At 44.4% G+C, this 14862-nt stretch overlaps 1 protein-coding gene across 7 annotated transcripts in view; it reads left to right on the top strand.

The window, feature by feature from the left end:
- Window positions 1–14862, top strand: part of NUP62CL (nucleoporin 62 C-terminal like) — a 93242-nt gene that overhangs the window by 28649 nt on the left and 49731 nt on the right. For all 7 annotated transcript variants that reach the window (XM_044305467.1, XM_044305468.1, XM_044305465.1 and 4 more), the window contains one exon: window positions 10413–10462. In XM_044305467.1, coding sequence (XP_044161402.1) covers window positions 10413–10462 — 50 coding nt within the window. The remainder of the gene's footprint in view (window positions 1–10412; window positions 10463–14862) is intronic.

The raw sequence follows: 14862 nt of genomic DNA, 5'->3' as shown, positions 1-14862 counted from the left end.
GCAAAAGAAACCCCGAAAAAGATGGGGAAGTCACTCAAATGTGTCTCCTGCTCTAGTAGACTCCCTGACGGCTACCCCAAAAAACTGTGCAAGCCTTGTATCTCAAATATCGTACGGGATGAGGCACCCTCCCTAAAAGAGGAGTTAAAAACTATGATTCAGGAGGAGATCCGTTCATCCCTGGCCCACCTGTCCGCTAATCCCCCCGATTTGCCGCAACCAAAGAAGAAGCGGGCTAGATCCCCATCCCCCTCTGATATAGAAGTCGTTGCGGAGGAAAGTGCCCACTCTGTTAAGTCTTGGGAGGAGGGGGAGAGAGTCTCTGACTCAGAAGACGATGGACGTAGATATTATTTTTCTACGGAAGAAATGTCCGACCTTCTGAAGGCTGTAAGGTCGACCATGGGTGTGGAGGAGGTACAACGTACCCATTCGGTACAAGAGGAGATGTTTGGGGGCCTGAGGGTTAAGAAGACCCGTGTGTTTCCCATCAATGAAAGCATTAGGGATATGATCCTTGATGAGTGGACAGACCCAGAAAAACGACTGGGAGTCCCGGCAACGTTCAAAAATAGGTTGCTATTTGATCCAGAGGAATCTAAAATTTTCAATGAAATTCCCAAGATTGATGTACAGGTGGCCAAAGTGAACAAAAAGACGTCCCTTCCATTCGAGGATGCCTCCCAACTCAAAGATTCAATGGATCGTAAGGCGGACAGTCTCCTCAGGAAATCCTGGGAGGCGGCCATGTTTAACGTTAAAACCAATATTGCGGCTACTTCAGTCGCCCGGTCCATGTATCTTTGGTTGGGAGAGTTGGAAACTCATATTAAAGACAGAGCGTCTAGGGAGCAGATTCTGGAGTCTCTCCCCCTTTTAAAGTCGGCCACGGCTTTCCTGGCGGATGCCTCTGCCGAATCAGTTCGGTTCTCCGCCAGAGATGCAGCACTCTCCAATGCAGCTAGGAGAGCCCTCTGGATGAAGTGTTGGTCGGGGGATAAGACATCTAAGTTAAGGCTTTGCTCCATCCCCTTTTCCGGAGAATACGTGTTTGGCCCGGTGCTAGATAAGATCCTAGAGAAGGCCGCGGATAAGAAGGGGTTTCCGGAAGATCGCCCTTCCAAACGTCGGTATCCTTTTCGCCCCCCCTCGGGTCAAGAAAGGAGCTACAGGGGAAAAGGGAAATCAGGGCGTTGGAGTTACCCAAAAGGAGGAAGAGGAAGAGGTCAGTCCTTCTCCCAGCAGAAACCTTCAGATAAGCAATGACGCCGGAGTGGGGGGAAGACTCTCAAGATTCCTGGGATCATGGGAATCCATCTCCCAGAACCCCTGGATTTCCAAGGTAGTCGGTACAGGCTATCAGATAGAGTGGTCTTCAAGACCCCCAAACAAATTTTCTCTGACACGGTTCCAAACGAACCTTTGGCAAGGAGTCCAGAAACTTCTTCAGATGAATGTAATCTCTCCGGTCCCACCTCTAGAAAGAGGCAAGGGGTTTTATTCAACTTTATTTTTAATCAGAAAAAAAGAAGGTACCTTTCGGACGATCATAAACCTGAAACCTCTAAACAAGTTCATCCGTTATCAGAAATTCAGGATGGAGACCCTAACATCTACAATCCCTCTATTAAGCAAAGACGTCTTCATGTGCACTATAGACCTGCGAGACGCTTATTACCATATTCCCATTCACGCCAGCTCCCAGTGTTTTCTCCGGTTTGCAATCCAGGATATATCAGGAAACGTCCATCACTACCAGTTCAGAGCCCTTCCCTTCGGGATTTCGTCTGCCCCGAGAATATTTACCAAAGTGGTGGTAGAGATGGTTGCCTTCGCCCGAAGACAGGGACTCATGATAATCCCCTATTTGGACGATTTCCTTCTGGTCAGCGAAAGTCGCAACCAAACCAATTCAAATCTGAAGGTCTTTCTCTCCATCCTAGACGACCTGGGGTGGATCGTAAACGAGGAAAAGTCCGTCCTCACCCCCTCAAGGGAAGTTCGTTTCTTAGGTATGATCCTGGACTCCCGAAAGCAAGCAGTGTTCCTACCTCGGGACAAAATATCAGTTCTCCAACAAAAGGTCAGGTCCTTTCAAAAGAGAAGATCTTGCTCTATCAGAGAGGCGATGAGCATGCTGGGTCTGCTGACATCTTGTATTCCGGCAGTCCCCTGGTGTCAAATACACTTCAGACCCCTTCAGTCCTGGATACTGAGTGTCTGGAACAGGTGCCAATCCTCTCTAGATCGCCAAGTAAATCCTCCATCTTGGATTCTGCAGTCCCTAAATTGGTGGAAAAACCACGAGAACCTATCCCGGGGAAATCCCTGGCAGAAGACTCCCCAGTTGCAGGTAATAACAGACGCAAGTCTGTCCGGCTGGGGCGCAAAGGTCGGGGACCGTATATTTCAGGGCACTTGGCCAGATTCGATCAGATCCCAATCATCGAATTTCAGGGAGCTGAGAGCAGTCTGGGAAGCATTGAGGGCGGCAGAGGAGATGTTGTGTCGTCATCATCATATAAAGGTGCTATCGGACAACACTACAGCCATTGCCTACCTCTCCCATCAGGGGGGAACCCGGTCCGTAACCCTTCAGGCGCTGGCAACAAAGATCTTTGCCTGGGCAGAACAGAAGGTGGCCTCTGTATCGGCAGTTCACCTGAGGGGGATACTAAATCAAGAAGCAGATTTTCTCAGCCGCCACAGGATCGATCACACAGAGTGGTCTCTAAGTCCAGAAGTCTTCAGGTTAGTGGTAAGGAAATGGGGGTTGCCCGACGTAGATCTGTTCGCCACCAGGGCCAACTCAAAAGTGGAAACATTCTGTTCCCTAAACCCCAGGGACAGGCCTCATACATTAGACGCCTTCGCCATCCGTTGGCATTGGAATCTATGCTATGCCTTCCCTCCACTTCCTCTAATCCCGAAGGTGGTGCAGAAAGTTCTCCAGGACAAGGCCACGGTGATTGTGATCGCTCCCCTGTGGCCAAAGAGAAGTTGGTTCTCATCTCTCCAGAGACTTTCTCTACAGGATCCATGGCCCCTTCCGGTACGGGAGGACCTACTCCAGCAGGGCCCAGTTCTGCACCCAAACCCGCAGTTTCTGAAATTAGCAGCTTGGATCCTGAGTCCCAAACCCTGAAACTTCAGGGACTATCAAACGAAGTTATTGCTACTCTGAAAGCTTCCAGGAAGAAGGTAACGTCAGCAATCTACCTTAAGATCTGGAGACGTTTTTGTTCTTGGAGTGGGGATGAATCGCCACATTTACATAAACCTAACATCCAAAGAATACTGGACTTCCTACAGCGAGGTCTAGATCTGGGACTTAGGCCCTCTACCTTGAAGGTCCAGATCTCAGCCCTGGCTTGTTTTTTTGACCAAGATATAGCCGGTCATCGTTGGATCAAAAGATTCATCAAGGCAGCGACGAGGCTCCGCCCAACGATCACCGCTCGCGTCCCTTCCTGGGATCTGAACATCGTTCTTACAGGCCTTACCTTACCGCACTTTGAACCCATGTCTGACTGTCCTATAAAATTATGGTCCTTGAAAACTGCCTTCTTGATTGCGATAACTTCGGCCCGCAGAGTAGGAGAATTGCAAGCCCTATCGATCAGGGAACCCTACCTCCGTATTCTAGATGATAGATTAATTCTCCGTCTGGATCCTGGTTTTCTCCCCAAAGTGGTATCAAATTTTCATCGGAGCCAGGAAGTTACCCTACCTTCCTTCTGTCAACACCCTGCTAATGACAAAGAAGCCACATTTCACTCTCTGGATGTTAGACGGGCAGTCTTAAACTATATCACTGTGACGGAAAAGTTTAGGAAGTCGGACAGCCTACTAGTTCTCTTCGGAGGAAGACTTAAGGGCCAGAAAGCCTCCCGGTCATCTATAGCCAGATGGCTCAAAGAAACTATTAGTTTTTGTTATCAATTACAAAATCTTACATGTCCAGTCCACATTAGGGCCCATTCCACCCGGGCCATGTCCTCCTCTCAGGCTGAGAGAGCTGGGGCTTCCCTGGAGGAAATCTGTCGTGCTGCCACTTGGTCCAGCATTCATACCTTTATAAAGCACTATCGCCTGGATCTTTCCAGATCATCTGATCTGTCCTTTGGGCGGAAAGTCCTCCAGGCTGTAGCCCCCCCTTGACTGATATATTTTTTATATCTCCTTGTATGCCGTCGTGATGATGCTATGGAAAGACCGGAATTAGACTTACCGGTAATTCTGTTTCCATGAGATCATCACGACGGCACGTTATTCCCTCCCTTGATTAAAATTATTTGACCTACCCAGGTCTCTAGAAGGTATGGAGTAATACCTTTTTTCTTGTTTTTACTGTTCTCCACCACCGGGTTGCTCTGTGTGATTTTGGAAACACTGGTGTTGGTGGTGGGAGGAGGGTATTTAACCTTTCTCTGTTCCTGCCCCTACAGAGGTCAGGGGTCAATCTCCTTGTATGCCGTCGTGATGATCTCATGGAAACAGAATTACCGGTAAGTCTAATTCCGGTCTTTTCACTTTCAGCTGTAAAATTTTGCAAAAAAAAACTACATCCATATATAAATTTTTCGCCAAATTTATTGTTCTACATGTCTGATAAAAAAAAAATGTTTGGGCAAAAAAAAAATGGTTTGGGTAAAAGTTATAGCATTTACAAACTATGGTACAAAAATGTGAATTTCCGCTTTTTGAAACAGCTCTGACTTTCTGAGCACCTGTCATGATTCCTGAGGTTCTACAATGCCCAAACAGTAGAAAACCCCCACAAATGACCCCATTTCGGAAAGTAGACACCCTAAGGTATTCGCTGATGGGCATAGTGAGTTCATAGAACTTTTTATTTTTTGTCACAAGTTAGCGGAAAATGATGATGATTTTATTTTTTTATTTTTTTCTTACAAAGTCTCATATTCCACTAACTTGCGACAAAAAATAAAAAATTCTAGGAACTCGCCATGCCCCTCACGGAATACCTTGGGGTGTCTTCTTTCCAAAATGGGGTCACTTGTGGCGTAGTTATACTGCCCTGGCAATTTAGGGGCCCAAATGTGTGAGAAGAACTTTGCAATCAAAATGTGTAAAAAATGACCGGTGAAATCCAAAAGGTGCACTTTGGAATATGTGCCCCTTTGCCCACCTTGGCAGCAAAAAAGTGTCACACATCTGGTATCACCGTACTCAGGAGAAGTTGGGGAATGTGTTTTGGGGTGTCATTTTACATATACCCATGCTGGGTGAGAAAAATATCTTGGTCAAATGCCAACTTTGTATAAAAAAATGGGAAAAGTTGTCTTTTGCCAAGATATTTCTCTCATCCAGCATGGGTATACAGGTCCTTCTCAAAAAATTAGCATATTGTGATAAAGTTCATTATTTTCTGTAATGTACTGATTAACATTAGACTTTCATATATTTTAGATTCATTAGACACCAACTGAAGTAGTTCAAGCCTTTTATTGTTTTAATATTGATGATTTTGGCATACAGCTCATGAAAACCCAAAATTCCTATCTAAAAAAATTAGCATATCATGAAAAGGTTCTCTAAACGAGCTATTAACCTAATCATCTGAATCAACTAATTAACTCTAAACACCTGCAAAAGATTCCTGAGGCTTTTAAAAACTCCCAGCCTGGTTCATTACTCAAAACCGCAATCATGGGTAACACTGCTGACCTGACTGCTGTCCAGAAGGCCATCATTGACACCCTCAAGCAAGAGGGTAAGACACAGAAAGAAATTTCTGAACGAATAGGCTGTTCCCAGAGTGCTGTATCAAGGCACCTCAGTGGGAAGTCTGTGGGAAGGAAAAAGTGTGGCAGAAAACGCTGCACAACGAGAAGAGGTGACCGGACCCTGAGGAAGATTGTGGAGAAGGACCGATTCCAGACCTTGGGGGACCTGCAGAAGCAGTGGACTGAGTCTGGAGTAGAAACATCCAGAGCCACCGTGTACAGGCGTGTGCAGGAAATGGGCTACAGGTGCCGCATTCCCCAGGTCAAGCCACTTTTGAACCAGAAACAGCGGCAGAAGTGCCTGACCTGGGCTACAGAGAAGCAGCACTGGACTGTTGCATGTCATTCGGAAATCAAGGTGCCAGAGTCTGGAGGAAGACTGGGGAGAGGGAAATGCCAAAATGCCTGAAGTCCAGTGTCAAGTACCCACAGTCAGTGATGGTCTGGGGTGCCATGTCAGCTGCTGGTGTTGGTCTACTGTGTTTTATCAAGGGCAGGGTCAATGCAGCTAGCTATCAGGAGATTTTGGAGCACTTCATGCTTCCATATGCTGAAAAGCTTTATGGAGATGAAGATTTCATTTTTCAGCACGACCTGGCACCTGCTCACAGTGCCAAAACCACTGGTAAATGGTTTACTGACCATGGTATTACTGTGCTCAATTGGCCTGCCAACTCTCCTGACCTGAACCCCATAGAGAATCTGTGGGATATTGGGAAGAGAAAGTTGAGAGACGCAAGACCCAACACTCTGGATGAGCTTAAGGCTGCTATCGAAGCATCCTGGGCCTCCATAACACCTCAGCAGTGCCACAGGCTGATTGCCTCCATGCCACGCCGCATTGAAGCAGTCATTTCTGCAAAAGGATTCCCGACCAAGTATTAAGTGCAGAACTGAACATAATTATTTGAAGGTTGACTGTTTTTGTATTAAAAACACTTTTCTTTCATTGGTCGGATGAAATATGCTAATTTTTTGAGATAGGAAATTTGGGTTTTCATGAGCTGTATGCCAAAATCATCAATATTAAAACAATAAAAGGCTTGAACTACTTCAGTTGGTGTGTAATGAATCTAAAATATATGAAATTCTAATGTTTATTAGTACATTACAGAAAATAATGAACTTTATCACAAGATGCTAATTTTTTGAGAAGGACCTGTATGTAAAATGACACCCCAAAACACATTCCCCAACTTCTGAGTACGGCGATACCAGATGTGTCACACTTTTTTGCTGCCAAGGTGGGCAAAGGGGCACATATTCCAAAGTGCACCTTTTGGATTTCACTGGTCATTTTTTACACATTTTGATTGCAAAGTTCTTCTCACACATTTGGGCCCCTAAATTGCCAGGGCAGTATAACTACGCCACAAGTGACCCCATTTTGGAAAGAAGACACCCCAAGGTATTCCGTGAGGGGCATGGCGAGTTCCTAGAATTTTTTATTTTTTTGTCACAAGTTAGCGGAAAATGATGATTTTTTTTTTTTTCTCTTTTTTCCTTACAAAGTCTCATATTCCACTAACTTGCGACAAAAAATAAAAAATTCTAGGAACTCGCCATGCCCCTCACGGAATACCTTGGGGTGTCTTCTTTCCAAAATGGGGTCACTTGTGGCGTAGTTATACTGCCCTGGCAATTTAGGGGCCCAAATGTGTGAGAAGTACCTTGCAATCAAAATGTGTAAAAAAAATGGCCTGCAAAATCCGAAAGGTGCACTTTGGAATATGTGCCCCTTTGCCCACCTTGGCAGCAAAAAAGTGTGACACATCTGGTATCGCCGTACTCGGGAGAAGTTGGGGAATGTGTTTTGGGGTGTCATTTTACATATACCCATGCTGGGTGAGAGAAATATCTTGGCAAAAGACAACTTTTCCCATTTTTTTATACAAAGTTGGCATTTGACCAAGATATTTTTCTCGCCCAGCATGGGTATATGTAAACTGACACCCCAAAACACATTCCCCAACTTCTCCTGAGTACGGCGATACCAGATGTGTGACACTTTTTTGCAGCCTAGATGCGCAAAGGGGCCCAAATTCCTTTTAGGAGGGCATTTTTAGACATCTGGATCCCAGACTTCTTCTCACACTTTCGGGCCCCTAAAAAGCCAGGGCAGTATAAATACCCCACATGTGACCCCACTTTGGAAAGAAGACACCCCAAGGTATTCAATGAGGGGCCTGGCGAGTTCCTAGAAATTTTTTATTTTTTGCATAAGTTAGCGGAAATTGATTTTTTTTGTTTTTTTTCTCACAAAGTCTCACTTTCCGCTAACTTAGGACAAAAATTTCAATCTTTCATGGACTCAATATGCCCCTCAGCGAATACCTTGGGGTGTCTTCTTTCCGAAATGGGGTCACATGTGGGGCATTTATACTGCCCTGGCTTTTTAGGGGCCCTAAAGCGTGAGAAGAAGTCTGGAATATAAATGTCTAAAAATGTTTACGCATTTGGATTCCGTGAGGGGTATGGTGAGTTCATGTGAGATTTTATTTTTTGACACAAGTTAATAGAATATGAGACTTAGTAAGAAAAAACAAAAACAAACAAAAAATTTCCGCTAACTTGTGCCCAAAAAAATGTCTGAATGGAGCCTTACAGGGGGGGGGGGGGGGGGGGTGATCAATGACAGGGAGGTAATCACCCATATAGACTCCCGGATTACCCCCCTGTCATTGATCACCCCCCTGGTAAGGCTCCATTCAGACGTCCGTATAATTTTTACGGATCCATGGATCGGATCCGCAAAACACATGCGGACGTCTGAATGGAGCCTTACAGGGGGGGTTATCAATGACAGGGGGTGATCAGGGTGATCACCCCCCTGTCACTGATCACCCCCCCTGTAAGGCTCCATTCAGACATCCGCATGATTTTTTACGGATCCATGGATACATGGATCGGATCCACAAAACACATGCGGACGTCTGAATGGAGCCTTACAGGGGGGTGATCAATGACAGGGGGGTGATCAGGGAGTGTATATGGGTGATCACCCGCCTGTCATTGATCACCCCCTGTAAGGCTCCATTCAGACGTCCGCATGTGTTTTGCGGATCCGATCCATGTATCCATGGATCCGTAAAAATCATGCGGACGTCTGAATGGATCAATGACAGGGGGGTGATCAATGACAGGGGGTGATCAGGGAGTGTATATGGGTGATCACCCGCCTGTCATTGATCACCCCCCTGTAAGGCTCCATTTAGACGTCCGTATGCGTTTTGCGGATCCGATCCATGTATCCGTGGATCCGTAAAAATCATACGGACGTCTGAACGGAGCCTGACAGGGGGGTGATCAGGGAGTTTATATGGGTTGATCAGGGGTTTATAAGGGGTTAATAAGTGACGGGGGGGGGGGGGTAGTGTAGTGTGGTGTTTGGTGCGACTGTACTGACCTACCTGAGTCCTCTGGTGGTCGATCCTAACAAAAGGGACCACCAGAGGACCAGGTAGGAGGTATATTAGACGCTGTTATGAAAACAGCGTCTAATATACCTGTTAGGGGTTAAAAAATTCGGATCTCCAGACTGCCAGCGAGCGATCGCCGCTGGCAGGCTGGAGATCCACTCGCTTACCTTCCGTTCCTGTGAGCGCGCGCGCCTGTGTGCGCGCGTTCACAGGAAATCCCGGCCCTCGCGAGATGACTCGTATATGCGTGACTCTGCGCAGAGCTGCCACCTCCAGACCGCACATCTGCGTTAGGCGGTCCGGAGGTGGTTAATCAGCTGTTGGAGTAGATTTTTAGTGTACCTGATGTGCCCCTGTGGTCGCTTCTATATAGGAAAAACCATTAGACCGTTATTTGAAAGGATAAGGGAATATTTTGGATCAGTGACATCGGGCAGGGGATGCCCTCGCTTAATTAAGCATGTGAAAGGAGTACGTGGAGGCGACTCCAGAAATTGTCCCTTTCCTTCCTACAGGGGGAGACAGACATACTCGGCTAATACGAAAGGAAGCCAGTTGGATTATAAAAGCCAGGGCCCCGGGTCCTTTGGGTCTGAATGACCGGAATGATTTAGGCGTTTTTCTTTAAATCCTGTTGATTTTCTGCATCTTAGACTAATGTCTTGTACATTGTATATGTATTTTATGTAACAGTCTCTGCACATGTCTGTAGAGGTGGTGCTTTTATATAAAAGTGAAGTACTTGACATCATCACGCTAGGAGGCCAGAAGAAGCGTAACATACACGAAACGGCCGTCACCTCATGGTGTCTGTGTGGAGCACCAAGCTTTGATTGCCTGCTCCGCATGCCTTTTACCTGAATACAAGTAAAGATTGGACCTTCTTGGTGAGTGCAGTCTCGTATCTTCTTACTGTGTGTGTTGAGACTGAGCACCACCGCTGAGAGTGAGTGGAAGGTGCTGTCCCGGAGTCTGAGGGGAAGCTGAAGCAGTGCCATCCTGTTTGTCTCCCTGTGTCTACTTCTGTGTGATTAGTACAGGTTTTGTGTGTACTAATAGGACAGCGGCCATTTTGTTTTTTCCTAATGATTGCTCCTAGGAAAGTTATTTGTGAATATATTTATAATAAAGTAATATTTAAGCATTTTCATTTTCTTCAGTCCCAGAGAACCCCTTTAAGCCACTGTTGTGACTGTATATAGCCTTTGTAGCCATCTAATATCTAGATGCTTTATGTTGTCAGATCACCTCATTACATAGAGAGATGGAGAAGGTGAAATTGGATCAGAAGAGGTAAGACGATGAAAAGGTTCAGCTTTCGGTCTCTTACTTATACTGTATTTAAAATGCTAATCACATACATGAAACACCAACAAATACAACCGTGTAAGCCCCCAAATAGTCACCATCTAAAATTCAAATATTTAATTGAAACAAAAGTCTCATGTATACGTAAAGATGATGTCTTTATACTGAGTAATATATCAATCTTCCTGACATGGCATTCTTGCAAAACCTATTGGTAAGTGAGGGACACTGTGGGAGACCAGCACCTCTTGATTATGCCATTTATCTTATGCTTTGAAAAGTCTGGTTGTGAGTATAGTAATCATTCCTAGCGAGTAATTTCTTTGTACTGCGGTCTGTTGTCCTTTTCCTTATATAGTACTCATTATAAGGGCAGATGTTTAACGAGTTCATGAAACATTTGGTGGGTTGTATATTTGAGTGCTGCAAATTTATCTTTCCACCGGGTGTCCTTTTTGCTGTTAGATCACTGTTGTGTTGAAATGTTTTTAATATGACTTTTTATAGGTTTCTTTCAATAAAGTATTTTTTAACCCATTATTGGCCCGCTGACATTTTTTTTAGTATTTTTTTTTTCCTTGTTAACCCATTAAAGGTGGTGGCCAGGATTTTTATATTGATGGCCCATCTTTAGGATAGGGTAGCAGTATCAGATCAGCGGGGGTATGACTCCCAGAACCACCACTGATCTTCTGCTCCATAATGACTGTGGATAGGGGATAAATGTTTGTGGGGACAACCCCTTGCTAAAAGTAGAAGAGCTGTTTTCTCTTCAAACAGCTGATTGTCAAGGGTGCCTGCAGTCTCCCCCCCACCCTTCCACCAGGCAATCTGATGTTGATGCCTTAGCCTGTGGATCGGTCATCATAGTAACATAATTTGTAAGGCCGAAAAAATAAATCTGCCCATCCAGTTCGGCCTGTTATCCTGCAAGTTGATCCAGAGGAAGGCAAAAAAAAATGTGAGATAGAAGCCAAAAAAATTATTTCCCGACTCCAATCAGGCAATCAGAATAACTCCCTGGATCAACGACCCCTCTCTAGTATCTATAGCCTGTAATATTATTACGCTCCAGAAATACATCCAGGCCCCTCTTGAACTCTTTTATTGTACTCACCATCACCACCTCCTCAGGCAGAGAGTTCTATAGTCTCACTGCTCTTACCATAAAATATCCTCTGTGTGCAAACCTCCTTTCCTCCCGGCGCAGAGAGTGTCCCCTCGTTAAAGTCACAGTCCTGGGGATAAAGAGATTATGGGAGAGATCTCTGTACTGACCCCTGATATATTTATACATAGTTATTAGTCTTTTTTGTAAAGTTTATAACCCTAATTTTGATAATCTTTCAGGGTTCTGTAGTCCCCCCCCCCCCCCCCCCATTCCAGTTATTACTTTAGTTGCCCTCCTCCGAACCCTTTCCAGCTCTGCTACGTCTGTCTTGTTCACAGAAGCCCAGAAGTCTACACAGTAGTCCATGTGTGGTCTGACTAATGATTTGTAAAGTGGTAGGATTATGTTCCCAGAACGGGCATCTATGCCCCTTTCGATGCAACCCAGCTTAGTTTTGTTGTTCACTAAAATTCCTAAGTCCTTTTCCATGTCAGTGTTACCCAGTGTTTTACCTTTTAGTATGTACGGGTGACTTGCATTATTCCTTCCCATGTGCATAACATTACATTTGTCAGTATTAAACCTCATCTGCCACTTATCTGCCCAAGCCTCCAATCTATCCAGATCTATCTGTAGTAGTATACTGTCCTCTTCCGTGTTAGTTGCTTTACACAGTTTAGGGTCATCTGCACAAAATTATATTTTACTTTGCAAGCCTTCTACAAGATCATTAATATATTTAAGAGAATAGGGCCCAATACTGACCCCTGAGGTACCCCACTAGTGACAGTGACCCAATCTGAGTGTGTACCATTAATAACCACCCTTTGTTTTCTATCATTGAGCCAGTTACTTACCCACTTACAGAAGTTTTCTCCCAGTCCGAGCATTCTCATTTTATATACTAACCTTTTATGCAGTACAGTGTCAAATACTTTGGAGAAGTCCAGATACACGACATCCATTGATTCGCCGCTGTCAAGTGTAGAACTTACCTCTTCATCAATATTTTAAAAAATTGACCAACCCTTTGATGTTTAATTTGTGTGAAAAGGTTGAATTTTGCCGTTAGTAGCAACCTCAGCACCCCCCTCTTGCCAGCCTATCTGCTCTATTCGATACAGTTGCTATTTGCCAGTTTTATTACCATGCCACCCAGGGGCCAGACAAAGACTACCATGTCCAGACTGATTACGTTGTTTTTAGAAACTTTCTTTTGTGCCTTATTACACCCCTAATTTTGGACCAGAAAAGTTGTCTAAACTAAGGCTACTTTCACACTAGCGTTCGGCTGTCCGCTCGTGAGCTCCGTTTGAAGGGGCTCACGAGCGGACCCGAACGCTTCCGTCCAGCCCTGATGCAGTCTGAATGGATGCGGATCCGCTCAGACTGCATCAGTCTGGCGGCGTTCAGCCTCCGCTCCGCTCGCCTCCGCACGGACAGGCGGACAGCTGAACGCTGCTTGCAGCGTTCGGGTGTCCGCCTGGCCGTGCGGAGGCGTGCGGATCCGTCCAGACTTACAATGTAAGTCAATGGGGACGGATCCGTTTGAAGATGCCACAATATGGCTCAATCTTCAAGCGGATCCGTCCCCCATTGACTTTACATTGAAAGTCTGGACGGATCCGTCCGAGGCTATTTTCACACTTAGCTTTTATATGCCAATATAATGCAGACGGATCCGTTCTGAACGGAGCCTCCGTCTGCATTATTATGATCGGATCTGTTCAGAACGGATCCGATCGAACGCTAGTGTGAAAGTAGCCTAAGCCAACCAAGATTTGGCTTCAGGGAAGCATCTTTCACACATCTAAAAACATCTTATTTATTTATTCTTCTGTTAACCCCTTCAGGGCCCTGCCATTTTTCACCTTAAGGACCAGGCCATTTTTTGCAAATCTGACATGTCACTTTATGTGGCTATAATTTTAAAATGCTTTTACTTATCCCGGCCATTCTGAGATAGTTCTCTCATCACATGTTGTACTTCATGACAGTGGTAAAATTGAGTCATTTATAAAAAAATAAAAGCCAAATGTACCAAAAATTTTGAAAAATGCGCAAATTTCCATTTCTCTACTTTTATAATGGAGAGTAATACCTCCACAAATAGTTACTTTACAGTCCCCATATGTCTACTTCATGTTTGGATAATTTTGTGAATGCCATTTTATTTATTTGGGGACGTTAGAAGGCTTAGAAGTTTAGAAGCAAATCTTGAAATTTTTGAGAAAATTTCCCAAACCCACTTTTTAAGGACCAGTTCAGGTCTAAAGTCGCTTTGTGAGGCTTACATAATAGAAACCGCCCAAAAATGACCACATTTTAGCAACGACACCCCTCAAGGTATTCAAAACTGATTTTACAAACTTTGTTAACCCTTTAGGTGTTCCACAAGAATTCATGGAAAATAGAGAGAAAATTTAAAAATTTCACTTTTTTTGGCAGATTTTCCATTTGAATCCACTTTTTCCAGTTACAAAGCAAGGGTTAACAGTCAAAAAAAACTCAATATTCATGGCCCTGATTCTGTAATTTACAGAAACACCCCATATGTGGTCGTAAACTGCTGTACGGGCACAAGGTATTGCACAGAAGGAATGGAACGCCATATGGTTTTTGGAAAGCAGATTTCACTGGGATAGTTTAAAGCAGCCATGTCGCATTTGAAGACCCCCTGATGCACCCCTATAGTGGAAACTCCCAAAATGTGACCCCATTTTAGAAACGACACCCTTCAAGGTATACAAAACTGATTTTACAAACTGTTAGCCCTTCAGGTGTTCCACAAGAGTTAATGGAAAATAGAGATGAAATTTCTGAATTTAACTTTTTTGGCAGATTTTCCATTTTGATCCATTTTTTTTTTTTTTTTTTTTTTTCCACTAACAAAGCAAGGGTTAACGCCATATGGTTTTTGGAAGGCAGATTTTGCTGGACAGGTGTTTTGACGCACCCCTAGAGTAGAATCTCCAAAAAAGTGACCCCATTTTGGAAACTACGGGATAAGGTGGCAGTTTTGTTGGTACTATATTATGCTACATATGATTTTTGGTTGCTCTATATATACTTTTTTGGCACTTTTTTTTTTTTTTTTTTAATTGCAACATTCATCTGACAGGTTAGATCATGTGGTATTTTTATAGAACAGGTTGTCACGGACGTGACAATACCAAATATGACTACTTTTCTGGTTGGTTGTTTCAGTTTTACATAACAAAGCAAAGCTGTAGTTTTATTTATTTTTTGGGCGACTGTCTTGTGTAGGGACTCA

This window comes from Bufo gargarizans, chromosome 9 (genome assembly GCF_014858855.1).
Source record: "Bufo gargarizans isolate SCDJY-AF-19 chromosome 9, ASM1485885v1, whole genome shotgun sequence".
In the NCBI taxonomy this organism is placed as follows: Eukaryota; Metazoa; Chordata; class Amphibia; order Anura; family Bufonidae; genus Bufo; species Bufo gargarizans.
Note: the sequence above shows the minus strand (reverse complement) of the source record. Positions and strands in the feature narration are given on the sequence as shown.